The sequence below is a fragment of the Nicotiana tabacum genome, chromosome 3 (assembly GCF_000715075.1).
Source record: "Nicotiana tabacum cultivar K326 chromosome 3, ASM71507v2, whole genome shotgun sequence".
Classification (NCBI taxonomy): domain Eukaryota; kingdom Viridiplantae; phylum Streptophyta; class Magnoliopsida; order Solanales; family Solanaceae; genus Nicotiana; species Nicotiana tabacum.
The window spans coordinates 181,849,407-181,876,327 of record NC_134082.1 but is presented as its reverse complement, the minus strand read 5'-3'; the positions used below and the strand labels follow the sequence as shown (position 1 = coordinate 181,876,327).

The 26,921-nt window shown below is 34.7% G+C and overlaps 1 protein-coding gene across 1 annotated transcript; it reads left to right on the top strand.

Moving 5' to 3' along the window:
- Positions 1-762: 762 nt before the first annotated feature.
- Positions 763-26,856, top strand: LOC107825866 (uncharacterized). The gene is made up of 20 exons (XM_075250276.1): positions 763-927; positions 1,037-1,194; positions 2,593-2,859; positions 3,120-3,210; positions 13,103-13,200; positions 14,534-14,643; positions 14,735-15,027; positions 15,464-15,512; positions 15,591-15,693; positions 21,978-22,027; positions 22,240-22,359; positions 22,530-22,682; positions 22,829-22,870; positions 23,091-23,241; positions 23,907-24,016; positions 24,103-24,249; positions 25,181-25,336; positions 25,775-25,891; positions 25,988-26,185; positions 26,412-26,856. The coding sequence occupies exons 4-20, from the start codon at positions 3,167-3,169 to the stop codon at positions 26,559-26,561; spliced, it is 2,091 nt and encodes a 696-aa protein (XP_075106377.1). The 5' UTR covers positions 763-927; positions 1,037-1,194; positions 2,593-2,859; positions 3,120-3,166; the 3' UTR covers positions 26,562-26,856.
- Positions 26,857-26,921: the final 65 nt, after the last annotated feature.

Below are 26,921 nucleotides of genomic sequence, written 5' to 3'. Positions count from 1 at the left end.
GAGGACTATTTCAAGTAAAATAATGAGTTTCACTAGAACAATTTAACCTTTTCTTTTTCAAATAAAATTCATGTGAAAAAACAAAGCATGTAATTTATCTTTCTCTTCTTTTGTTTTCATCCTTTTTCATTGGTTAAGAAGTCAAAAAATAAGATCTTCACGCAAATAATTGGACATATTCATTGTTTACTTTTTCTAGCCATATACATAGATAATACATTGATTATATCCACTTATACACATATAATACATAAATTATGCATATATTATATCTCACCGGTATGAGTGACAAAATGGTTAAAAGAAAACAGTTAAGCATCTACTAAAAAATGGGTTGGATAATGAACTTTTTAAAAACAGGTCAAATATAGATAAGAACCATATTATCCATTTATAAAATGGATAACCAATGAGTCTAACTTTTACATTTATAAAGTCTCAAAATTAGGGGCTCCTCAAGTTAGGGAGACTAAGAATTCTCCCAAAAAGTGATGGATAATATGGTTACCCATATTACGCCGGTTAACCCGTTTTTTATTCGTATTAAATATGGGTCGAATCGGATAATTTACCCGTTTTTTATTACCCATTTGACCCGAACCATATTCGACCCGACCCGTCCATCTGCCACTCTTACTCACCGACTATTTTTTGTTTAAGTGATCGGGTGGTCGGCTATTTGGATTAATTCTTCAGAAAAGGGCCTGAGTTAGTTTGGGCCCAAGTGTAGCTGATCCAATTTACTGGGTATCACAATTCCCAAATCTTCCTCATTATTTTATTCCTGTTTTTGGAGGTTAAGAAAAAAATCGCAATCAGATCCCATCACTCTCAAAATCACAAAAAATGGAGTCGAAAGAATCAAGTAGAGAAGAGGTATCATCAGCACAAGCAGTATTAGTGGGAGCTTTGGCTCCAGGAGTCAACGTCTGTACAATTTCCCCCTTCTCCTCATTGTTCTTGTTCTTTTATTTACAATTCAATTAAACTTTAAATTCATTGATTCAAGTTACTGTTTTTTTGCTTTTGGATTCAGGCTCCTACTTGGAATACGCTAAAGATGTCATTTTTTATGCTGGGTTTGTGTCTTGCTGTTATGTTGGGCTTGGCTTTTTCCTCAAGTGACTTGTCTTTGACTCTCCATGTTGCGTTCCTCTTTTTAATAACTGGAACCCTCTTCGTACTTCTTAGCAGGTGTGTTTCAGCTTTTATCGTTCAATGTTGACATTTGAGCTCTATTTTTGTATTGTTACTTTTGCCTACATGTGAATGCACTTGGAATTTGTTACCTAAACTTGTATTGCTAGATTAAAGGATTTATATAAATAAATATGTAACCCGTTATTACGAGGTGATTTGACTCCGTGGATCATCTGCTGCTACTAAATGCAGAGACACAAATATTAACTGGGAAAGTCAAAAGTACTATGGAGAAACTAAACATTGTTTGTTAGCTGACATGGTCTTGTTGTCTGTTAATTAGATTGTTCATTAATGTGTGTTTGACCTTGTTGCGTAGTGTAGTAGTAAAACTGTTGGACTAGAAAATCTTTTCTGACTTGATATTCTTTTGTAGAAAGTTGAAACTTTAATGTTCTGTTATTGAAAATTTCAATTTTGAAATCTGAGAATCTTCTGATCAAACCTCTGGTTAATGGTGAGAAAGGGAGATAACTTGCCTTGTTTCCGATATTGGACATGAATCTGATATGTTGATTGAGTCTGAGGTGAAAATGCATTCTGATTGTTGTAAATGCAAGTAAAGGACAAACCTCTAAGTTAAGATTGAATAGTTGTTTGACTTTCAGCTCTTATTTTACAAATCTAGGTCAGTAGCTGATCAAGTAGCTAAGATTACATTCTGCTATCTTGTAGTTTGTTGAATCCAAATTGTTTCACATTGTCACAACTCGTCAAAGAAAATAGTTGTGAAGCTTGTGCTAGCCTCATTCATTCCAGTGTGGAGCAGTCTAAAATCATGTGTGTTATTTTGGATGAGTAATTTGCTTCATCCAGTCCTGGAATTCATTTTGGCCCGCCGGGGCTTTGGCCTAGTGGTAAGAGCGCAGCATCTGACATGTGAGTAAGGCACACATCATGACTTCGACCCTACAATAGACAAGAGTCTGGTATTTAAGTTGAGAAAGGTAGAGGGACGGAACCCACCATTCATCGAGTTTCGAACCGTGCTCCACTCGCTCTCGGCAATTTCTTGGTTATTAAAAACAAGTTATGGAATTCATTTGGTCACTTCCTTTTTTTTTTTAATTTTTTGTTAGTAACTCATTAGGTCATTAGAGAAACTGTTTAACATAGTTTTGTTGTAAATTAACTGTCAACTTTCATGGTAGTTTGGAGTTAAAGAAACTGCTATCTCTCTCTCGTTTCCCCCTTACCGCAGTTGCTGGGTGTGGCAGGCCTGCTTTTGCCTACAGTGTGTAAAACTGCTACTTATTCAACATAGCATCCAGCTTTTTGCATTGTTACTAAATTTAAGTTTCACTTGCTCCTATGAACAATTATATTATTCAATCACATGACAATAGTTGAATTTACTGCAAAGATTTAATGCATAGTTTTTTTCTCCTTTAGGTTTCTAGCAGAGACTGGGTTTGTTTCTGTTGAACATCAAATGGAGGAAATAGGCTTAGCACCCAGAGATGAAGATAAAAGCAAGAAAACCAGTTGATGCTTTTATAATCAGATTTTATCATTACATGTCATGACGTTTCCAAGAGTATTACATTTTGCACGGTACTATCATGATGATTGAAAGCTCGACCTTGACCTTCTTGTTAGAGAAAAAAAAGAATGGGCGACGTAAATCCTGTGCTCAATATATGCTATCCTCCAACCAAGGTCCTGTAAAATGCTCCTGAACTGAACAGCTCTTTCAATTTTCCTTCGGTTCCTTCTCCTTCGACTTTCCTTTTTTCTGCTTGATGAAGCAGAAACACAAACAGCAAGGAAGCTGCAACAGGAATTTCATTTTTCTCTTCTTTAGTCACCACAAATGTTACTGAAAATCATTATGTATATATGAGGGCTTCCTGCCCTTGATCTGTATTCTCTCTTTTATTTATTTTTTTCTCCTGTGATTCTATTCCTATTCCCTACAGATAAGAAGATGCCTTTCTTAGGAGCCATAAGCTAACCAAGTTGATGTATGCCAGAGGAAAAATGGTTCGTTTCGCTTTCCTTTCTTCAAAGGTAAGGTTTCTTAATACAAACCATAAGTTATTTTCAAGGAAGTCCAAATCTTTAAGCTATCATTCAATATAGTAGTATTATCTTTTTGGTCATAGAACTAGAATGAGTTGACGATTTATTATAATACTTGAATTTTGTTCGTCTGGTAATGTTATTAAAACTAATATTATTACAAAGTTATAACAGTAAGTTAATCTCGTTGAGTGTTCTGTTTTCTAACGCAGAATTGAAAATTCTCAATGACATATACCTAAAGTCACCTGCTGTCAAGATAGGGGAGGCCTAGGTTCCGTATTTTACCTTTTGATCCAAATATTTATTAGTTATGGTTCATTTAGTTTCTTGCACTAAAAAAACTGTGCAGACTGGTCTTATATTCCATTTTAAATGTAATTTTATCGATATGATTCTCATAGGAGATCAACAAAATATAACTCATGAGATTGGTAAATAAAACATAGTAACATATTTTTGTAAGATTATTAATGATGGGAATCCTATCGATAAGAAGAGGCATAAGCATTGCCTCTCGATTGAATCTGTCTCCCCAACACACTCTTGATACGAAAAAAAACCTCTTGCCATAGAGGAGAATTAAATTTTTATCCTCCCTTGAATTTGAACTAGTCAAGAGAGAGATGGACTCGCACCATATTTTTATGAATCGAAACCCCCAATTAAAGATGAAATTCTAGAACCCGATTTTCTTCTATTCAAATTTTTATGGTTCATTTAGTTTCTTGCACTAAAAAACTGGGCAGACTGGTCTTATATTCCATTTAAAACGTTATTTTATCGATAGGATTCTCATTGGAGATCAATAAAATATAACTCATGAGATTGGTAAATAAAACATAGTAACATATTTTTGTAGGGTTAATAATGGCGGGAATCCTATCGATAAGAAGAGGCATAAGCGTTGCCTTTCGATCGAATCTATCTTCCCTGGCCTCCCCAACAAACTCTTGATACAAGAAAAACCTCTCGCCATAGAGAAGAGATCAGAATTTTGGTCTCTTCGATCATCCTCCATTGAATTTGAACTAGTCGCATCATATTTTTCTGAATCGAAACCCCCAACTAAAGATGAAATTTTAGAACTTAATTTTCTTCTATTCAAATTTCAACGGATCATAAGAGATCTTTCTCAAGCACTATTCTGCCGTGAAATTCTAGTTTCTGGCATAAAATGCTGCATTACTAGTGCGTATTTGATTACAATTTTCAAAATCTTCTACGAAGGTGCTTTTACATGAGAGATTCTATTAAAACCAACGTTTTATTGAGAGTTAACTATTTCAAAAAAGTCACTCTAAGGAATCCCTTTATTAGAGCTATATGTATGATGTAACTTTAGTTTTGTACTTGCGGGCATAGTTTAACAATTGATGTTTGATGAAGTTTGAATGAAGACGGTAAAGATTATGTTTGCGATTGAATATAATTAAAAAACTTAATTGATTTTTCTCTTTCTGTCTTAAGCTTTGATGAGTAAGTGTTATCACCTACTTTTACTGGTAGAGGGATGTGGGTGTTGGAATTAGGGGCAGGGGTGTACAAAGGAAATCGACAAATCGTACCAACCCGATAATCCGAGTCAAACCGAGAAAAAAAATCCAATTATGGGTTGGTTTGATTTGGTTTAGTGTTGGAAAAAAAACCCAACCATAATTGGTTTGGTTTGGTTTGGTTTTAATTAAAGAAAGTCAAACCGAAACCAAACCAACCCGACATTACATATATAGAAATTTTAGATATATTTAATATATAAATATACTTATTGTGATGTAATTTATAAATATTTCTTAAAAGATTTCATAATTTTATTTTTTGAGGTATTATTTCAAGGTTAGACTTAGAATATTTGAATGTTCCAATAAGCTTTATAGCCATTAACATTAGTAAATTAAATAGTGCTAACAAAAGTCCAAACCAAAAATCAAATCAATACTAATGCTAACAAAAGACAATCAATTCAATACTACGAACGACAATGTATTGAATATCTATTTTTTGTTTTGCAATAATTTAGATAAAAATGCATAACCTATTTTTATTTTTTCTTTAGCGTTTAGTCATGTATTTAATACTCCCTTATTAGTCTACTTATTTTAGCATGACTTAGTACTCTTAGATTATGTTTATTTCTATTATGGCTTTTTAATTAGCAATATTTATATTACATAATTTTATTGTCTTTATTGTTGAATATTTTAGGCTAATGCCATGACATATCTTATATTTTGTATTATTTTCTTGGACAATACTTTATATAGTTGTATCTTACTAGGACTAAAAATATTCTGAGCATAATTTATATGTTTTGTTCTACGAAGATTTTACCGGGAAAAAAACCCGAATAATCTGAAAATTCGAGAAAACCCGAGAGTGAAAAATCCGAGTTTTATTGGTTTGGTTTGGTTTGGTTGTTAGATTTAATAATTCGACACATTTGGTTTGGTTTGGTAATTGTAAAATCTGAATTAACCCGACCTATGTACACCCCTAATTAGGGGTGTCAATGGTTCAGTTCAGTCAGTTATTTTATAAAATTAGTACTACACCAATTTTTCGATTTTTCCATTTTATATAACCAAAATTAGTGTCATGCCCCGAACCTGGACCTGGACGTAATACGACACTTGGTGCCTGACTACATATGACCAAGTGAACCAACTGGCAGGCTGAATCAATATGTGATATCATAACATACTAAATGCGAAAGATAAACTAACACATGCTGATATACTGAAAGTCTGAATGATAAAAGTCAAAGTGTGGAAACACTAATACAAGTCTGAAACTTGTCTGTAGCCAACATTACTTAACACAAAAGCTTGTGACTCTGTCTAATTGATACTCTAGTATATGAAGCCTCTATTTGAGTACTGAAAACGCTGACTGTCTGTAAATACTGAAGACTGTAGTAATGATAATGCCTCGAAAAAATTGGGGATCACCAAATAGCTGGTACGAGAATCTTAGCACTCTGAATCGTCAACCTGTAAATCATTACCTGCATCGTGAGATGCAGGCCCCGAGCAAAAGGGACGTCAGTACATTTGAATTGCACTGGTATGTAAAGCAACTGAAAGAAAGAATTATAAATGCTAAAACTGAAACTAAGCTGATAACTGGGAATTGATAATTGGTAACTGAAATGATTACTATTGAAACTGAAACTGAACTGATAACCGAACTGATAACTGATAACTGATAACTAAACTGGAAAAAGGAAAGTAAGAATATGAATACTCCCTCTTCTGAATGATGAACAACATGTTTATCTGAATAAGCTACGGCCTCGGGCCCAATATATATGTGCACAAGCTACGGCCTCAGGCCCAAGTATACGTATACATAACTACGGCCTCAGGCCCAAAAATGCATAAAGCATAAATTACGGCCTCAGGCCCAAACGTGCATAAAACATAAGCTACGGCCTCAGGCCCAAACATGCATAAAGCATAGACTACGGCCTCAGGCCCAAGTATGCATAAAGCATATAAACTACGGCCTCAGGCCCAAATACAGGTGTTCAACATTCAGGAATTTAAAATCAGAAACTGAGAATCATACTGCAATACATGATAGTGAAATATTGAATCACATTGAGTTACATGATACTGGAATACTGGATCATACTGGGTTACATAATACTAGAATACTGAATGGGACTAGACTGAGACATGTATTCTTGAACTGATTATGAATACTGAAATTTCAACTGTATATGGCATACTGAGTAATCTATACTAAGACTCGGGAGCATCAACCCAAGTCTATATTGAATACGCACCGAGCTCACACGTTCTGAATGAAAGTCATGAGCGAGTTATGAAGCTAGAGAATAGAAGTTCTACAACTGTTCAAGGAACTAGGCTTAACTATATTTCTGAGGCAATTAGTAACGTCATAAAAGAAACGTAGTGTAGGGAGAATCATTAACTTTCTCAAACATAGAGAGTTAGCCTCACATACCTCAATTTCACCCCTTAGTGATACTACAATGATCCACAACACTAAGAACCTTCAATCTACAATAGAACATCCAATGGAACTAATATTAGTAACAAATTCCATAACTTAAGTCATTTAGGCATATTATCAAACACAGTGTAGACATAAATCTCTACATCTCATTGCCATATAATTAGTTCATCTAACTACCACCATTCATCAACAATTTATCCCACCATCTTGATTAACCAATTTATATCTTCCAAAATCACATATATGACCATTAAACAACACCCTTAACTAACAAAGTTCCATTAAATAAACATCTTTCAATCTCTATAATAGTTGTTTAATCAAATTGGGAACTTATGGTTTCCAATCACCATACCAAAAGTTTCAATACTTATTCATACTCATATTCCCTTATTAAATCTATACATGAAAGTCTAAGGGTGTAGGATTACCTTTTTGGAAGAAATCTTGCAAAACCTTCTTTTGAGTTCTTGAAGATCTAAGTATTTTATGTGTAGATTTCATCAATACTAGTATATAAATTATAGAATTCATACCAAGATAATGGGGATTGCTTACCTTGAAGGTGGGAGGGGTTGGAGGTCTTGAGATGGTGGAGGAAAACCCTAAAATTCGTCCAAATGAAGTGGGGAAAATAACCCCCGAAGGTTTTATATCAAAATAGGGTCGGTTGACAAAAAACGAAGATTTGCACAGCCGCGGCGCATGGGGAGACGCATGGAGCGGCGTGGTAATGAAAAATGTATTTAGAATCGAAATTTGGAGGTGCTCTGTTAATTTACACAGCCGCGCCGCATGAGGCGGCACATGGGGCAGCACGATAGTGTAAAAGTCTGTGCTGCTTTTGGTAATTTGGTCATAACTTCTGGTAGGAGTGTCCAAATGACGAACGGTTTGAAGCGTTAGAAACTAGACTCAAAGATCTTTCATTTGATAGATTGTGAATCACATAATACCTTGTATAAATGTAGATATGCTCGTCCAAAATATAGTCTTGTGCGTGCTCATTTAGAATTTTAGTTTATCATGTAATTTTTCAACTTGGCTTAGACTTAGGTCTTTCCTTGGATCCCAAATCACTTATGATATGCCTCGTACACTTATTATCACAACCAATTAATAACCATCATATTAATACTCATTTAATGCATCCACAACTGATTCAAATTTACGGGGTGTTACAATTAGACTTTTCAGAATCATCCCAATCATCTCGATTTTTCTTCGGTATCGGTATGGTTCGATTAATTTTTCGGTATTTTTTTTAAAATGTCATGTAAGAGTCCCTAGTAGAAGTTAGAATGCCATAAATATGTACTTGTATAGGACTTTGGCAAAACTCTAAAGACATTTTTACTATTTAAAAAATGGTAATCAAGTTGTAACTCAAAAATAGAGTTTATTACAAGATTAGCATCCAACAAGAGAAATCTAAATCATACGAGGGAAAAGATATCTAATACCTTGTGGCTTGCTAGTTGTTATTCAAAATGTTGGAACTAATTTAGTTTCAATAAGCGTATCAGAATAGATTTAAAAGTTGGAATTTTTGGGTGTTAATTACTTGTAGCTAGGGGTGTACAAAGGAAACCGACAAACCGCACCAACCCAATAATCCGAGTCAAAGCGAGAAAAAAACCCAACTATGATTTGGTTTGGTGCTGGGAAAAAACCCTGACCATAATTGGTTTGGTTTGGTTTTAACTAAAGAAAGTCAAACCGAAACTAAACCAACCCGACATTACATATATATAAATTTTAGATATATTTAATATATAAATATACTTATTGTGATGTAATTTATAAATATTTCTTAAACTTTTTCATAATTTTATCTTTTAAGTTATTATTTCAAGGTTGAACTTAGAACTTTTGAATGTTCCAATAGGTTTTATAGTCATTAATATTAGTTAACTTAAATAATGCTAACGCAAGCCTAAACCAAAATCAAATCAATACTAATGCTAACAAAAGACAATTAATTCAATACTACGAACGACAATGTATTGAATATCTATTTTTTATTTTGCAATAATTTAGATAAAAACGCATAACTTATTTTTATTTTTTCTTTAACGTTCAGTCATGTAGTAATTAATACTCCCTTATTAGTCTACTTATTTAGCATGACTTAGTACTTTTAGATTATGTTTATTTTTATTGTGGCTTTTTAATTAGCAATATTTATATAACATAATTTTATTGTCTTTATTATTGAATATTTTAGGATAATATCATGACACATCTCATATTTTATATTATTTTCTTGAAAAATATCCTATATAGTTGTATCTTACTAGGATTAAAGAAATATTTTGAGCACAAGTTATATGTTTTGTGTTACGAAGATTTTACCGGAAAAAAAACGAAAAACCCGAAAATCCGAGATTGAAAAATCCAAGTTTTATTGGTTTGGTTTAGTTTTTAGATTTAATAACCCGACACAATTAGTTTGGTTTGATAATTGTAAAATCCGAACCAATCCGACCTATATACACCCCTACTTGTAGCCATTTTTATAATTCCAAGGCCCAATTTTTTTTAATGCTTTGTTAGTTTTAAACGTAATATATAAAATATATGTTTTATATTTATTCGGTATGATTGAGTTTTTTTCGGTTTATTTTTATAAAATTTAAAACTGATCTTATTATTTGGTATGATTATAGATTTATATATGAATCTACTATTTTATCGAAAAAAATCTAATAATCGGTTTGATATGATTCGGTTCGGTCGATTTTTATTTAAATATTTATTGACACCCCTAGATAAAATAATTGAGGACGTGCAAGTTAGTCCTGCACCGCATTATCGAAAAATAGTTCTCCTCGAGTGAAAACGTCGAAGTGAGGTAAAGGGAATAAACGACTCATACACTGTTAGCTTATAGTAGATCAACATTTGTCCAAATTTACGTAACTTGTCCTATGTGTTGAAAGTTAGAAGAGTGACATATAAGAATGGGTCAAAATATTAAACCCAAGCTGATCCATAAAAGATAAAAGAAATTTGGTTAAAAATTGGCTGAGATGCAACCAAATGGGTTGATTCTTCACCCTATATTTTGGACGAATAGTTTCTCAATTCTCTTAGTAAAGCATAACATAACAAGAAAGAACTAAATTAATAGAGAGGATTTTTCTGACACATGTATTCTTGGAGAAGTGGTATCGAACTGGGCCGGGTTTGGTAATTTTGTGACCCGTACTCAAACCCATATCGACTCTCAAGTCAAAATTGACCCGAACATTCTTTTGTAGAATTGGATCATGAGTCATGACATGTACTTTTGCTGCCTGTCCTTCCTACCTTTTGATATGCTTGCAACAAATTACTTACTGGAGTACTATAAATCTAGAAATCTGAAAAATCGAATATTGCTCATTGATCTTTTGACTTCAGCTTAATTAAAAGTTTTGGATTAGTGATGCTCCTTAAAACAGAATATTATGTTAATATTTAGATAATCTTACTAACTTACCATATTTGTCTACGTTTTTTAAAATAATTATTTAATATTACAATTCACTATTTCGACTATTCAAATTCACGTTATGTAAGACCCATTTAACTCGAGCTCAGAACATATATAGTTAAGGGTGAAAGGATTACCTTCCACCATATCCAATGGTTTCCTAACATGATTTGAGCTACTGAACTTCTTGAATTTCGTAATTTGCATATGAAAATTCTACCAATTATTAAGTTACTGTTAAAAATCAATTATTCTAATGAAATTTAGTAGGCAATCCAATTACTTAAATAAAAATGGTATCTAGTTAACAATAGTTTAATTTCTTACCAATGATATATCATCTTACTTGTTGCATATAGATTGTAATAAGAGTCACACAATCTCAATGCCATGTGATATTATTCCTTTTTTTTGTTGGGTAACTATTTGATGGTCAATACTAATTGATGGGATTAAAAAAAAAACCTTTATGACCTTAGAAAATGGTAGATAGCAACTACAATAAAGATGTAAATTATATCACGCCTTTAATCTATGCTATCAACAGTCACAATTTGTCAAGCATAAATTTATTTAATACCATTATCCTTTTCCAAACTGAATAAATATGATGGGATTAAATAAATAACTGTATGACCTCCGAAAATGGCAGGTAGTTAGCATCAATTTATCTCTATTATCTTCACTCACAGAATCTCAAGTATTACAAGTATCTAAATTAGATCACACCCTTAAACTTTTTTTTTTAATTGATTGATAACTCACTTTAAAAAAAAAACATAATTCTTTAATAATAACTTGTAAATAGGCCACATTAAGCATGCCGTTTAGTCTAAAATAGATTTTAAATACTCTATACAAAGTATTATGCATTGACAATGTAAAAAAATTATACTGTCATTTTTTTAAAAAAAAAAAAAAAAAAGAGGGGATGGGGGTTGTTTCTTGTTGAGATATTTATGAGTTTTAACCGTCTTGTGGAGAGATGACTTTGTGGGTTCAGAACTTTGCGTTGAATTCAGAGCAAAAATTGCTAAGAAACCGAAAAGGGACTTGCACAAAATTAATGAGTGATTGTCCAATTGTGAAAAAGTAACTTTCGATTAGCTCAAATTTAAGAAGGTTCACTAACTTTTATCGTCACCTCTTTTGGTTCGAAGCTTCGGAGGTTTAAGTATTGCAGTAAAAACTATTGTCTGTTTGTCACCTAAAAAACAGTTCATTTCATTTTCTTCTTCTGCTTCCTTCTTAGAATTGGCTTCTATTCTGACTTTGCCTCAAATGCATTAATACCTCTTTATTTTGTTATTTATTATTTAAGTAAATACTGGACTATAAAAAAAGGTAAAATACTCAAAGGATAACAAAGTGAAAAAGAACAAGATTCAATGGGAATCCTTTTATATTTATTTACAATGTAAATGAATTTGTTAAAGAAAATTAAAATTTTAGTGCTTACATAATTTGATTAACTAAATTTTTTTTCTCCCTCCCCCTCCACCCAAGGAAAAGGAGAGACACAGCATCACAATTTTTTTTTTTTTAAAAATTGAGGCTTTTCACCAAAAATAACAAAAAGAAAAAAAAAAGGGGTAAACAAAGAGTTAGGGGTTAAATAAAAATGAGGAGAAAATAAAAAGAAAAGGGAGAAAAAGGGGAATAAGGATGAAAAGAGAAATAGCAGAGCTTCAAATTCTGCGCATTGTTCCAATGAAGAATTAATATAAATAGTTGTTCACTTATATGTATAGTTCATGTATATTATGTGTGTAATTATGTATAATCGATGTATAATTCATGTATAACGACTAGAAAAAATAAACAATGAATTAATTCGGTTGTTTATTTGCGTAAAGATCTCACAATTACTGGTAAAATCTTATCACTCAAATCATTTTCACCATTGTCCAATGGCCACCATTTCTCTCTCTCCTCTTTTCCTTTTAAAACCCAATATATATACTATATACTCCATATATATATATATATTCTTTTTTTTTTCCTTTCATTTTTGCATGGTACTTTCACTCGCTACTTCACTTGCTACAAAGCTTCCAGCTTTCATTTCCACCACCTCATTCTCACCTCAACTCTCTCATTCTCTCCCTTCCAACTCTCTTTCATCTCTCTCTCTGCATTCTTGTTACTGTAATCCAACTGAGATTTTGGTTCTTGAGACTCTTTCCCTTCATCTTTCCCCTTCTCTTTTCTGTGATTAAGTTTTCTGGTGATCATGGCCAGTTTGCAGGCAAGACGCTCGTAAGTTTATTATGTGTTCACCAGTTATTTTATACGTACATTTTTAATGATTGATACTCTGTGCTTGTCTACTTTTATTTTGATTTTTGGTGTATGTGATTCTTTTCCCTTTGTTTGACTGTTTTTTGTCATGCTTTTCTTTTATTTGTTTGTGTTTTTCAGACTTGAACTTGTCATTCTTGATTACATGACTAAGAGAGGTTTCCGCCAGAGTCGTGAGGTATTCGCCACAGAAATTCTTGCTAATCCAGTTCCTGTTGGTAAGTATCTCCTTTTAATGAATTCTATTCTTTTAATCAGATGCTAAAAGCTGATCCTATGATGAATTAAGATATGTGCTCTAGTAACGATTGTTCTTTACCTGAGAGGGTCGTAAAATTCTCATGCCTAGTTTAGTAATTCTTATATATGACCATAGGTAGATTACTGATCATGTTGTTCTTGAAAATTTTGATAATAAGTTGAGGTCGCTCTCTTTGATGCATGTGGTACAATTTGATTACCTGATGTTGGATGTTTTTGAAACAGGGTCGTCTCAACAAGATTGGGGGTATAAAGCCAAATTTCAGAGAGAGGCCCTAAGTAAGAATATCAACGACAAATTTTCAATGAAAAAATATAAAATAAAGGTAGAATTATAAAATCGGCTCAAGAATTTGATAAGTTGATATACAACAACATATCCAGTAAAAACCCACAAAGTGTGGTCTGGGGAGGTAGAGTGTACGATGAACTTTTCTCTATCTTGGGAGGTAGAGAGGTTGTTTCCCAAAGACCTTTAGCTCAAGAGAAAGCATGACAAAAAACAGGTTAGATAAGGACAATCAATTTAATGCAGTATGAAAATGAAAGTAACGAAAGCGAATAAGTCATGATAAAGTAGTCTACAAAGGAGCAGTAGCTATCACATATAAATAAGATAATCGAAGCACAAGAAATAATAGATAGTAGTAGAAATCAAAGAGTAAGAAACTATTGAACAAGATAAGTTGATATAATTATATCGAAAACTGTTGCGTTGCTTCAATATAATGATTGGTTGTTGTAATACTTGATATTTTGAAGAAGACAACTTGTAAACCGTGGTAAGTTGCCGATTGAGAGACTTTTCAATATTGAGAATAAAAATAGTAAAAGAGAGAATGAAAAATGTAAGTATATAAATAATAATGTGGGCCCGCATATTGCTAGGATATAAATGAGGCAAAAAAATAACTACCCTACCCATGTAAAGAAACAATTCATAAAAAAATATTTCATTCTCTAATTATTACAACGATCCTCATATTAAAGTTATCTTACTTTCGCTCCAAAAATTCTTTTTAAATTTAAATGTACACAGATTGTTTTTAATAATACATATACAACACATCTTTAAGGAAAAAACGGGCCCCCAAAAAAGTTGGGGCCCAACGATTGCTTTACTGGCCTTATAGTCGAGCCACCTGTGTTTTGAAAGTACTGAAAGTACTGTATTAACTGCCCTTCAGTAATTTAGAGAGAGAGGAGAGATGTATAACGGAGTTGACGTGATGTGTTAATGTGATACAGTTCTTTGGAGTAATAATTTTTGATTTTGTGATATTGTTTCAGCTATCAATTCTCCTGAAGGATTTCTGCAAGAGTGGTGGAATATGTTTTTTGAAGCTTTCAGCTCTAGGTTCCCTGAGGCTGCTGTACTAGCTACCGAATCCTTTGAAAAGGTGTTACCCGTGGAACTTTCTATACCATGTTCATGTTTAACTGATGTGAAATAATTCTTGCTAACTAAATGCTTGATTTCTAAATTCTCAGGTTGCACAGACAGTGAAGAGCATTGTGTCTAATAGTGGTCCTGCAAATCCATCCTATGCTTCTAACCATACAGGAGCAGACATCTCTAATGTGATGGCATCCTCTCCTATAATTCCGCCCCCTCATTTGATAGCATCCGGCAGTCCTGATCTTATGGATGCTAAGATTTCAGATTTATTGTCATCCATTTGTGAATTACCAAATTTATCTCCTCCAAGAGACATGCCATCAAGCTCACAGTTTCTTGAGATGAGTGAAATGGATGGCATGCTTCCATTTGCAAGCAATTCCGGGTAATAGCATGTTATGTTTATTGCTAAACTGACCATTTTTCCATATTTTAATCTATTTTACAATGTCTGCCAAGTCGCTTCAACGAGGATAAAGGTTGAGTGCTTGAGTTGAGGCTATGTTCTCCTTGGTCTGATGTCATCGTCTTAAGCCACCAAGGCAACAAAAGAAGATTGACTAAAATCACGTTCTTGTTCTATCTGTGTATTGCTATTATGACCTTCTGATATATTAAATGCCAAGAGTTTCTTGCAAAACTTGGCTATCAAGACATGCTCTTTATTCTAGTACTAGAACCAACTGTCTTAGCCGGTAATATGAGATAGACTTTTCACATTATCTTGATAATACATGCATGTTTTGTATGTGAAACATTACTTGTTGAAGTTTGTGTATCAGAATCTTCTAATTTCTATGATGTATGTTCATGTCCTTCAGCTATCCATTGCAGCAAATTCCAACTGTTCCTCCACAGTGGAATGCAAGAGTATGTTTACCTTCCTCAACATTTGCAAGATTTTTAATAATTAGTTGAAAATAATTGAAAAGGTTTTATTCTTCTCAGGATGGCAAGACTGGTATAAACTTTGGAGGAGCTACACAACTGGAACCAAATATTCGTGCCCCTGCAAATGCTTTGCCTCCTTTGCCAGGAGCTTCTGATGCGGGTTTGTTTATATTTTGGCTTTGAATATATTTCACATTTACTTTATAGAATCTTTTGTCTTTAGCATTGATAATGTTGGACATGTGACAGTTGATTGATTTTTCTCTTACAATTCACTCAACATGCATTAAGAACAAATCCATTAGAAGGATAAATGCACATATATCGAAGAGGACTGGCTCACTTTTAATGTGTAGCAAATAATAAATCCTTTTTATTTTGGATTATTATATGTCTACCATAACTAGGTTTTGCTAATGTACTTGTTAGTTATCAGTCCTTCCAGGACAAATTAAACATTTCTCTGTTTTAGTGGGAAACTAATAACAAACGCTCTGCTGCTCTTGCTATCAGGCTCTGCATCAAATCCTTTTAGTCAAATGAAGATTGTTTGATTACTATCTTCCTATAAGCATGGGATGGAGAAGTTGATATTTTGAGAAAGCTGCTACTTAGTTAGTTGCTATATTTAAGAAAGAAAGTCATGCGATGAGAGAGGGACCACCTATCATCTTTGAAAATGATGAAGTGCCATGAACAATTTGTTAATTCTTCATAATATTGAGCATTTGACTCCCTTGTAATACCAGCTTTACCAGTGACTACCCCCTTAGTTTTTTTGTGTTGAATAACTTCCAATTCAAACATTTCAAAAGGTATTAAGCATTAAATGATAGTGGCTGCTTTCTCCCAATTATTAAATATTTATTGCTATTTTCTGAATCAAATAGAGATTTGGGAGAAAAAGCTCTTCAGGAAGTTTCTTATTGCTTTTGCTATTAGCAGAAAAAAGGATGCAATACTATTGTAACCTTACCATGACCATGTAGATTTGGTCTTGAGTATCTAGCTTTTACCCGTAAAGTAATGGTACATTGGTAGATTCAGGATCAGGGGCTTGAAGCTTAGGTTTGAGACGATATAGTTACATCTAGAACGATGTATGATTGAAGTTATAGCGCTGATGGTGATAATATTGCAACAATGCAATTGGTCCTTGTTGTGTTGTACAACAAATCAGATTGAACTCTTGAAGGTAGTCTTTTATGGGTGATTATGAAGGTAAATCCACATGGAGGAACGCAGAAGAGACAGAAGTTGTGATAGTGATCCGTATCAAGTAATAATGCTTCTATTGGAAGTTTGTAGTATTGCTTTATAGAATATATGAAGCTGGAGAAATGCATGGTCGATCTCTTAGTTAAATTTCGAGAGACTAAGATTCCTATTGGTGGTCATATTAGGAAAATTGACCATTGTGGCTTGGACTAACCTTTCACAGACGGGATTAGCTTTCCACCTTTTATAGGCTTATTAAATAATAACAGTCTTTGTTGGTTAGTGAATAAGCATTTCTTGGGGTAACCAGATGAATATTAAAACCAAGCAAAAGACTATATCTTTCGTTCCTATAGTGGATGTTTATTCAGGAAAGTGGTTTGTCTTAGATCTTTTTGGAAGGTGGGAAGTCTTGTTTGATTTTTTTGAATATCCTCCTTCCTTGTATTAGTACTGGGGAAACCTAGATTCAAGGTAGGAAGAATCAGAAACAGACTCGAAAAAGATGAGCTGTGTCCTGGAGTAGCATGCATATGATTGAGGAAGATTCAGAAATTCAAGATTCAGTTGAAGGTAAGAATAAAGGGAAAATGGGAGTATTATTTTTCAAAGGACGGGGAATACTTCCTTGTAGCCTGTTTGACATCTTAAGGTGGATAGGAGGGAGACTATAAGTGGAAGACAGGAAGAGAGTTCCCTAAGTTGGTAAAAGGGAAAAAAGATCAGAATTCAGTTCCCTTGAATTCCATATAGGTTACCAGTCTTTTCTACTTGAAGCTCTGAAAACAAAGATCGAACACACATAATGAAGTGTTCACACTGATAGCTGCTCCATTCTTACTTCACTGCCTGTTAGTCACTGGTACAGAACCAGCAAGACCTTATCAGCAAAGAGAAAAGTAAAGGATCCACCTAATTGGGAAGCTTGACCTTTTAAGGTCTTTCGCGCAGTCGCATGATATCTCATAGAGCAGCAAGAATGGCTTAAGAGCTGCCAAAGACTTCTCAACTTGGGACCTGACTTTTGTGTCGTTGAGCTAGAAACGATCCAAATGGAATTTCTTGTGACTGCAGAAGACTTCTCAAATTGGGACCTGACATTTATGTCATTGAGCTAGAAACGATCCAAATGGAAACTCCTGTCACAAAATTCTTCCTTCATATCTTGTCATGTAGCTGATCTCTCTTCCAAACAAGCTCAGATAATGAGGCTCAGCTTGAAGCCATCTTAAAGTGTCTAAATCCATTGTCCTTAACGTTGATCAAGTACTACATCTTCTCAGGTATCCTCCAGTCAAGGGAACCTATTTCAGAGTTTACTCATTTGCGAGTGTCTAAAATCATTTAATCTTAGATTATTCTAATTTCGGCAAGGTTTAATTAGAAACTCAAAGTACATCTATGACTACTACTTGTTGGGGTGGAGAAATACATAAAACCTCCAGTTAGGAATTCTTTCTCTTTCCCTTTTAACCATTTAAAAAGGTGTGGAAAAGCAAAGGAGTATATACCAAAGCGGAAAGCTTGTATATTTTCCTTTTATACAAGTCATAATAAATGTGCCCAGCCAATATAAGCATAAATATAAATATTTTGTTATGCAAATATGGTGGCGCCTTCTCCTACGAATCTTGCCTCAACCACTTTATTGGATCAATAAAGAGATAATGAATTTCAAAGTGACATTAGCTGTGATTAGCATGCTCGGGATCGTATTTTAAAGAACATGGGCATAAAACAAACTTTTCTTTGACATGCATATAGCCCTATGCTCCCTTGTGGTATTCATTTGGATTAACTGTGACACACCGAATATGTTCATGAATCTCCAATCATTCTTTTTTGATGAAATTCGATCTTTTCGAGACTGCAGAGTAGTCATAAATAAAGGGTCCCATCATGTGCGATTTGACCAATCTTAGCTGTGATTAGCATGACCGGAGTCATATTTTACAGAATATGGGAATAAAATAAACTTTTCTTCGACATGCATGCCCTATGCTCCCTTGTGGTATTCATTTGGATTAATTGTGACGCACCAAATTTGTTCACGAATCTCCTAATCATACTCTTCTTGATGAAATCCGATCTTGTCGAAGTTGCAGAGGAGTTGTCATAAATAAAGAGTATCATCACAGGCGATATGACTATTAGATGCAGCAGAAAAAGTCCTCCTCAACATGTCCTTGCTCAGAACTAAAGATCCTGAACATCGGCACTCACTTTGTAGGTTCATAGGACTTTCTCGTTCATCCTAAGAGATCATCTATCCTACAATCTACACCACCAATCTTAATAAAAGTGTCTTACTTTCTACTTTAGCTTGTTCCTAATGACCTTGGACCTATTTCCTTACATGTAAAGTGATATCTTGATCCCATAAAATTGAAGTACAGTAATAGCGTTTCATATTATTTTTAAATGCTTTTTCACATTTCAAAAGGTTTTCTTCTACTAGTCTTAATATGGTAATCATTCAAGTATTTTAACTTTACTAATCACGCTCGAGTCATTTTCGAACTGAAATATATAGCTTCAACTTGAATGTGCCTAAATATATTGGTGAGTCATGCCACCTTGATAAAAATATTACCCGGACTATATGCAATAAGAGCTTGATCGTTTTCCATCTATTTTCTGACCACCCTAAGTTTCCAAATTGAGTTTCTTAACCTTTGGCACTAGTCCAATACGATGAATGGCTAGTATGATATTCACTACGGTTCTTTAAGCAAGTTCTTCTATCTCACTTATGCGGCACCTACTTGCCTAATATGAGACAAGTAACGGTGTTTACCTCTCCTCAAAGAAGTGATGACCTCTTACAACTTGTAAATTGCCATTGTTCAAGTTCACATAAAAGAGTAAAAAAGAGGACGAGGGATTGATGAGGGCTGTTTTAGCCTTTGAAAGACCCTCATATAGAGCTATCATGACCTGCTACATACAAGTATCTTCAAATCAAGATGGCCAGAACGAGGACTAACATGGGAAAGGTTGCCCAACTAGCTAACATAGAAATAGATTCTCGAATAGCAGTTGTCTCTATGTGAATCTCTTCTTGACCTAGCCAAGCCACATGGACACCAATTAGGATAGGAACTACGTGTCATAGATTTATAAATGTGGCTTGCATGGGCCTAAGGTGGCTTTGTTCAATTAGTTAGGGCTATTAAGTGAGCCACATTGTTCGGAAATACAACTTAACTGGCTTAATCTTAGCTTGTCTTTTTAACAATTCAAGCATGTGTAACTTTAAGGTCAACTTATGTTCATGAAAATAATTATTTTGACATTAGTGTAAACCTAAGTTGCTCGGACACGGGTGCAGGTGTCCGACATGTGTGCGGATCTAGAGGTCGGATCCTTCGAGACGTAAATTCTAAGATTCGGGAATATGGATCCTAGTACGGATATAGGTGCGAGGATCTGGCTAAAAATAATTTAAAAAATATAAAAATATCTCTAAATTATGAGAAATTTTTGTGGAAAACTTACCTATAACTTGTCAAATGTGAATTTCTTAATTATTCTCAAGTTGTAGGCATGATTTCTTGATTTTCTTCCATTCTCGGATTCTCCTACAAGTTAACTATTTTATAGTTATCTTTCATTTAAAACTAAAATGTTAATTTTTATAATTTAGATTAGATCTCTAATTATTAATATATAAATTAGAGTTAGTGTCTGTCAAGCTTTCCCAAATTCTCCAAGGCTCCGTCTTCCCCATTCTCAATTGTTGCTCTCTGCCACTCTTTCTGCCCGATCAAGAGGAGAAGCAGAAAGTAAACAATTGATTTTCTAGATAAGGTATTGTCATTTTCTTCAAATTTACCTTAGTTTTGTTTCTGATTTCGGGAATCAAATTGTATCTTGTCTCCAATTTTTCGTCCGCCGTGGTAAAAGTACCCAAAACCGTTTGACCAGATCCCGTACGAATCCCATACTCACACCCACACCCACACCAGTGTCGTGTTGACACGGGTGCACCTAAACTGCCGTGTCGGAGCAACTTAGGAGTAAACCCCATTAAGAGTTTTCTCTAATGTTACATTCATAGCGAATAAAAAGATTATATAGATATTAATGTGAAAATATTTTCCGATTTGATTCTAAGATGTAAATCTATTATACTATCCGTGTGTGTGGGGGGGGGGGATGTAATTTGAGCTTGAAGTCGAGTTCGAGGTTATTAATTAGCTTGTTACTATATTAAGTCATGCTTGAACTTGTCTAATATATTTGAGTTGAGCTCTACTCTAATTTAGAGAAAGAAGTGAGGATTCATATAGCCGACCCCAACTTGTTTGCGACTGAGGCATAGTTGTTGTTGAGCTCTACTCCAATTTGAAGCTAGTTCGATGTTTGAACTCGACTTGTAAAGCTCAAGGATGAAAAACTGAGGTCAGCTTAATCAGATTAGCTGAGGTAGCTATTTGATGACTCTCATTTCCTTAGTGATTATGCCAATGGCTAGTGAGGCATTAACTTCAGTAACATCTTTACAACTAAGATTATATATGACACACTTCCCCATTTGGACAAAGATGCATGTTGCAGGTTTAAGTAATAAAAGGATGAACATATGACAGCTTAGGAATAAGATCCACCAGAACAAATATACAGTGGGGCATTCAATAAAGTTCTGAAAATAGAACTCTGATTCAATGCACTTTCCTTTTGCATCTTTTTAACTTTTGATTTTTGAAGATGATGCTCTGTGTATGCAATTGATTTCCGTTGGTTTGCTGACCAAGCTTTTACTACTATGTTTCTTTGTTCTAGTTCCAGTTTCACTTTGAAGATTCAATTCATTATCACTGGAAGTTGTCATAGAAAAACACATTAGGCAAACTGACACGGAAGGAAGTATGAATAAACAGACTATCTTAAGACTTAAATTCAGCAAAATAATCCGTGTGATGAGTGCTTTGCACTTGCATGTTCTCTTCAGAATAACCACCAGGAGAAGTTCTTGCAGTGATCACATAGATGACATTTCAAATACTTTTTAACGATAGGTTGCACAATGTTCCCAACTAGCTTGGAATTAAGGCTTAGTTGTTGTTGTTTATAGATTGTACAATGTGCCATCATGTTAGTAGATTTGCCAATTTATTCCCTTTAATATTTCTGTTGGCATTTTATGCACTTTTAGATCTCCTTATCTTGCTCTTTTTTAATTTTCAAATTTCCTGTGATCTTTTTTTTGCATTGTACCTGCAGGGAACTACAGGTTTTTCCAACAATCATCTCATCAAGGATGGCCGTTAGCTGTGAGTGTCTTGAACTTTTGCATCAATAGAAATGTATAGTCCATTATGGTGTTTTAGTTCGGGTTCAAATTTAAGTTGATTCATTCCTTTTATATTCAACCCAGGGAGTTGGCCCAGTTCCCCCTGTCATTAGCCATCAAGTAGTACATCCTAGTGTAATAGTACCAACTCAAAAGGAACAGTTTTTGAGAACTAAATTCTCTCCTCAACAGGATGCATTACCAGAAGTGGCAGTTCAAACGTTTGATAAGCTCCACGTTCCTGCCCCTGCAAGTTCGGGTGATTTCAATCGTGTGCTCATTCAAGCTGGATCGAGTGGAAAAGATGTAGGAGTAAGTTGAATTCTCAACTAATCCTGTCGCTCCTAGTGATTGTAGCATGCTACAATTATTTTAGCCGTGAAATAGACCATGGATTGGTTTTCAGGATTTTATGTTCTGTGATTGAGATCTTTTTCCTGCCTCACTAATTCTTCTTTTTGTCTTCTTCCGGTATTGAACAGATGCTTGGTGATAAAAATAAAAGAACCCCGAAGAACTTACCAGTTGACAAGCAAATATTAGCTCCTATAGGAGGAAAGCAAATGAAAGATTCGGGGAAGCAAATTGCAGTGCAGGAGCAAGCGAACCAGCTGAGATTGCAGTCTTCAAATAAGGTTGGTCTTAGATCATAAAGCAAGTAACTCGTTTTGATTTGAATATCTTCAAATTTCAGCAATATTTTAGCAGTACAAGACTTAATGGAGACATGTGCCTCTTCCCCTATTTGGCGACTAATTTATTTACATGTGTTTTGAATCAGAGTGGCAGAAAGAGGAAAACTTCATTGATTTCTCTGTCAGCTGTAAGATCATTTTCTGCATCTACTTCTTAAAGCCCTTCATGTACTGGTGTTTCCATTTCACTCTGCCGCTGACGTTTGCATCTTTTTTTGGGGATTGGACTTCCCTTTCTTAGTTTATTCTTGTCTCTGTCACCTTTATAGTCACTTGGACGAATATGACATGTCTATATAGTCTTCGTCAACTTTATTCTTGCTCATTTAATATATTCCCGGGATGTAGGTTGGGAAAGAGAAAGCTACTACAGATTGTATTATGATTGGCAATAGCGACAGCTACTTATCCCGGGGAGATGCTGGTCTGATTGCTGCAAGTAATTCACTCGCTGCATTGAGGAAAAGTATTGCTGCTTCCATTGAATCTGACCGGAAAGGTAGGTTACAACAAGCTTAATGGGTCAAAAAAAAATTAATATTAAAAAAATATTAATTTAGATAATTGACAGTCAACAGAAATTAATCCTCCATTAGGACTCCATGAATCATTTTAACAAGTTTAGATTTAGGCTCTGATTTTGAACTGTACATAACCAGTCTCACCTTTTTTGTTAGGTTCTAACCTCACCCAGCTAGGTCGTGCGTCTAATTCTCTTATGTTCAGGAAATAACATTATCCCAAGCAAACCCAATCGTGCTGGTTTTATTAGCATTATACCCTGCTTCGTTCTTCCAGAAGCCACTAGTGTTTTAGGGGACTAGTGGAAGATTCATTGCACATATCTGAAGGTGTATACTTAATGTATGATATTTGTGCTTTGTCATGAACCTCTTTGCTTAAAAGCAAATAGTGATGTGGCAGCTGCTCATGGTGGCAAATAGATGGTGTCATCTGTAAGTTTCTCTTGTGAAATTTGCACGATTTTATATTGCTTCAGTATAATTGTATCTTAAAACGGGAAAAAAATGAAAAGAATGTGTGGTGTCACATTTAGGGTTTGAGATCAAGCACTGTAGCTTCTGACTTTTTGAGGCTCTTACCCTGATGGATAAATTGCTGGTTATCAGCACAAAGGATAATTGACTTCATATTGCTTTGCAGGCATCACTATTAAAGAGATTGGAAGCCTTCACGCAACAAAGAGCAAGCTCCTATGTTGCCACTTCCATTCACAAGGAAAATTGTTAGCTACTGCTGGTCACGAGAGGAAGGTTTGTCTTGCTTATAAAAGGATTTTTAATGGGAGAGCGCTTATGTCAATTTCTCCTGTTAATGAACTTGTACGATCTATGTTTAGGTTGTAATTTGGGACGTGGAACATAGTGATGTTAAATGTGGAGAAGGTCATGCTCATCTAATTACAGATATCCGTTTTAGGCCAAACTCAATGGTGTTTGCAACATCCTCTTTTGACAGAACTGTGATGTTATGGGATGCAGCTAAGGTACTACCTCTATTTTCCATACCAAGTTCTTGGCAAATGAGTCTTTTACAAGTTCCATCCACCTTAGAAATAGCAGTCAGCATAGTCAAATCAACCAGGATATGTATTCACTAGTTGTAACTTCTACGATTTCGTCGTTCTTGGTTAACATTATTTCTTCTAATTTCTGTGCTATTATTATCCTGATTATTTTCCTTTTACTTAGATGAGAAGATATATTCTTATTTTAGCAAGCAGCTGCTCAGACTATTGTCAATTGGCGTTTACTGCCACATTCATTATCTCTGCTCAGAGGATAAAAGATTTATCACTAATATGTACAGAATCATCATCTTGTTCTGTCCAACACATTTCATTTGACTCATAGCTCGTTTGGCCAAGCTGCAAAAATCAGCTTATTTTGAGAAGTGCTTTTTTTCAAAAGTACTTTTGGTGAGAAGCAGTTTGTGTTTGGCTAATTAGTTTGAAAAACACTTATGAGCAGCAATTAGTGTTTGGCCAAGTTTTAAAAAACTGCTTCTAAGTGTATTTTTCTCAAAAGTGCTTCTCAAAAAAGTTCTTTTGGAGAGAAGCTACTTTTTTCTGCTTCTCCAAAACTACTTCTGCTTCTCCTCAAAAGCACTTTTTTTCCTTCCAAAAGCTTGGCCAAACACCTCAATTTTTGGCCAAAAGTGCTTTTGGCAACAAAAAAAAAGCACTTTTGGCCAAAAAGAAGCTTGGCCAAACAGGCTATCAATATTTGAGGAACTTGTTGTTACCAAAACATCTTTTGCAGTCTCTAGACCTTCAGAATATCTTTTTCTTCTTCTTATGGTTATCAGGACTTTTCTAATAATGATAACTGTCTAATATCTTGAGTTTCTTCCCTTTTTCTTCTGTGTCTATTACAACCATGATACTGTACCTATTTCACCATTTTGTCTTAATCCAGCCAAGCAACCCTTTCAAAAGCCTTGTCGGGCACGCTGAGCATGTGATGTCCACAGATTTTCATCCAACAAAGGCCGGTCTCCTCAGCTCTTGTGATAGCAATGATGAGATTAGACTGTGGGATGTCGATGAGGGCGATTGCAAACTCATTTTTAAGGTTGGTATCTCTACTTCTTTGTTTTTAAAACGTTGATGAAGAGGTGCCTCTACTTGACATAGGAAGGGCCTCCATAATTTGGTATTACCTGTTTTTCTGTTCTATTTCAATTTTGAGCTTACATATCTACCTGATCTAAGCCATCTTCAAGTCGGTTCTCCTGAATTCCTGCATTTAGATTGTGGGAAATGTTTTTCTTATTGTTCTTCTTGCCTGCGAGCAATTTCAAAGTTTTCATGATCAGTAGGCCTCAACATGTACATGCACATGCGATAGTTTAGGAAATAAAAGGGTTGAGTTTCATAATATTATTTGAACCAACATCCATAATCACGTTCAGCGGGGGAAAGTACAGTGTCTAAACTAAGTGACGTTCTAGAGAATTAGCTATTATCCATTCACTAAATGTTGGTTAACTTGCTCTTGGTACAAATGCAGGGAGGTAGTAGACAAGTTAGATTTCAACCTCGATTTGGGAACTTATTGGCAAGTTCTACAGGAAATGTTATAAATATATTTGATGTGGAGACTAACAGCATCCAACAAAAGTTCGAAGTAAGATTGTCTATTCCCGGTCAAGCTTGTTTTAAATTTCTACTATGCTGCAATACTGTATCATATCAAAGTGGTCTCCTTTTCTTTGATATATAGGGTCATGTCAGAGATGTCCGTTCAATCTGTTGGGATATGAGTGGGAATTTCCTGGCATCCGTGAGCGAGGATAGTGCACGGATATGGTGTGTTAGCGGAGGAAAGTGTTTACATGAACTTTGCTCCAGTGGCAATAAGTTCCAGTCATGCACTTTCCACCCTGACCGCGCTCAACTCTTGGTGATTGGTTCTCATGAGGTATGCTTAACAGAATTTCTGCAGAAGCTTTGAGCTCATAGATTAAGTTCTTTGTAGACTTGGCTTGATTAATGTCTCTATATAGTTGCACAACAACAAATGTAACCTAGGATTATTCACATGAATCACATGTAACCATCTCAAAACATGTTTCAGATAACTTCGATGATCTTAGATACTTTTAATATTTCATGAGGGGGAAGTAACCTGTCGAGTGTTGTTGCAGTTACTGGAGCTGTGGAATCCAATGTACCAGAGCCACAGAACTTGGCCACACCGAGCACATGATGATATAATTTCTTCATTTGCAGATTCACCTCCGACAGGAACCATAGCCTCAGTGAGTCATGACCAGTATATCAAGATATGGCAGTGATACTTTGTTGCATGCCAGTTTCTGCGGCTATACCCCATGCTCTCAGCTTCCATTATTAATTTACTGATGCTTCTTGGTTTAAGACTTTTACTTGGGACAAAGCAAGAAGACAGTATTCTTGATTTTGTTGAGGGATACACACCATTTCCCTGGAATGAGTTATTTGAATGGCTGAATCACTACAGAAACAGTCGCAAACTTTGATTCATAGTTTCAGACTCTATTTAATCTTGACATTGTACTCTTCTGCCCTATTTTATTGTTTGGAAATTGAATTTAAAATGTTAATTAGAATTGTCTATGAAATACCTAATATAAATTTTTTGTCTATGGATAAAGTACAATATCACATCAAAGTTT

What these genes read in the sequence shown, in the direction of transcription:
- LOC107825866 (XM_075250276.1), top strand. Translation starts at nt 3,167, where the DNA reads ATGCCAGAGGAAAAATGGTTCGTTTCGCTTTCCTTTCTTCAAAG. An exon ending in CTACCGAATCCTTTGAAAAG is followed by an intron (nt 14,644 to 14,734) that starts GTGTTACCCGTG and finishes CTAAATTCTCAG; the next exon opens with GTTGCACAGACAGTGAAGAG. An exon ending in CATTGAATCTGACCGGAAAG is followed by an intron (nt 23,242 to 23,906) that starts GTAGGTTACAAC and finishes ATTGCTTTGCAG; the next exon opens with GCATCACTATTAAAGAGATT.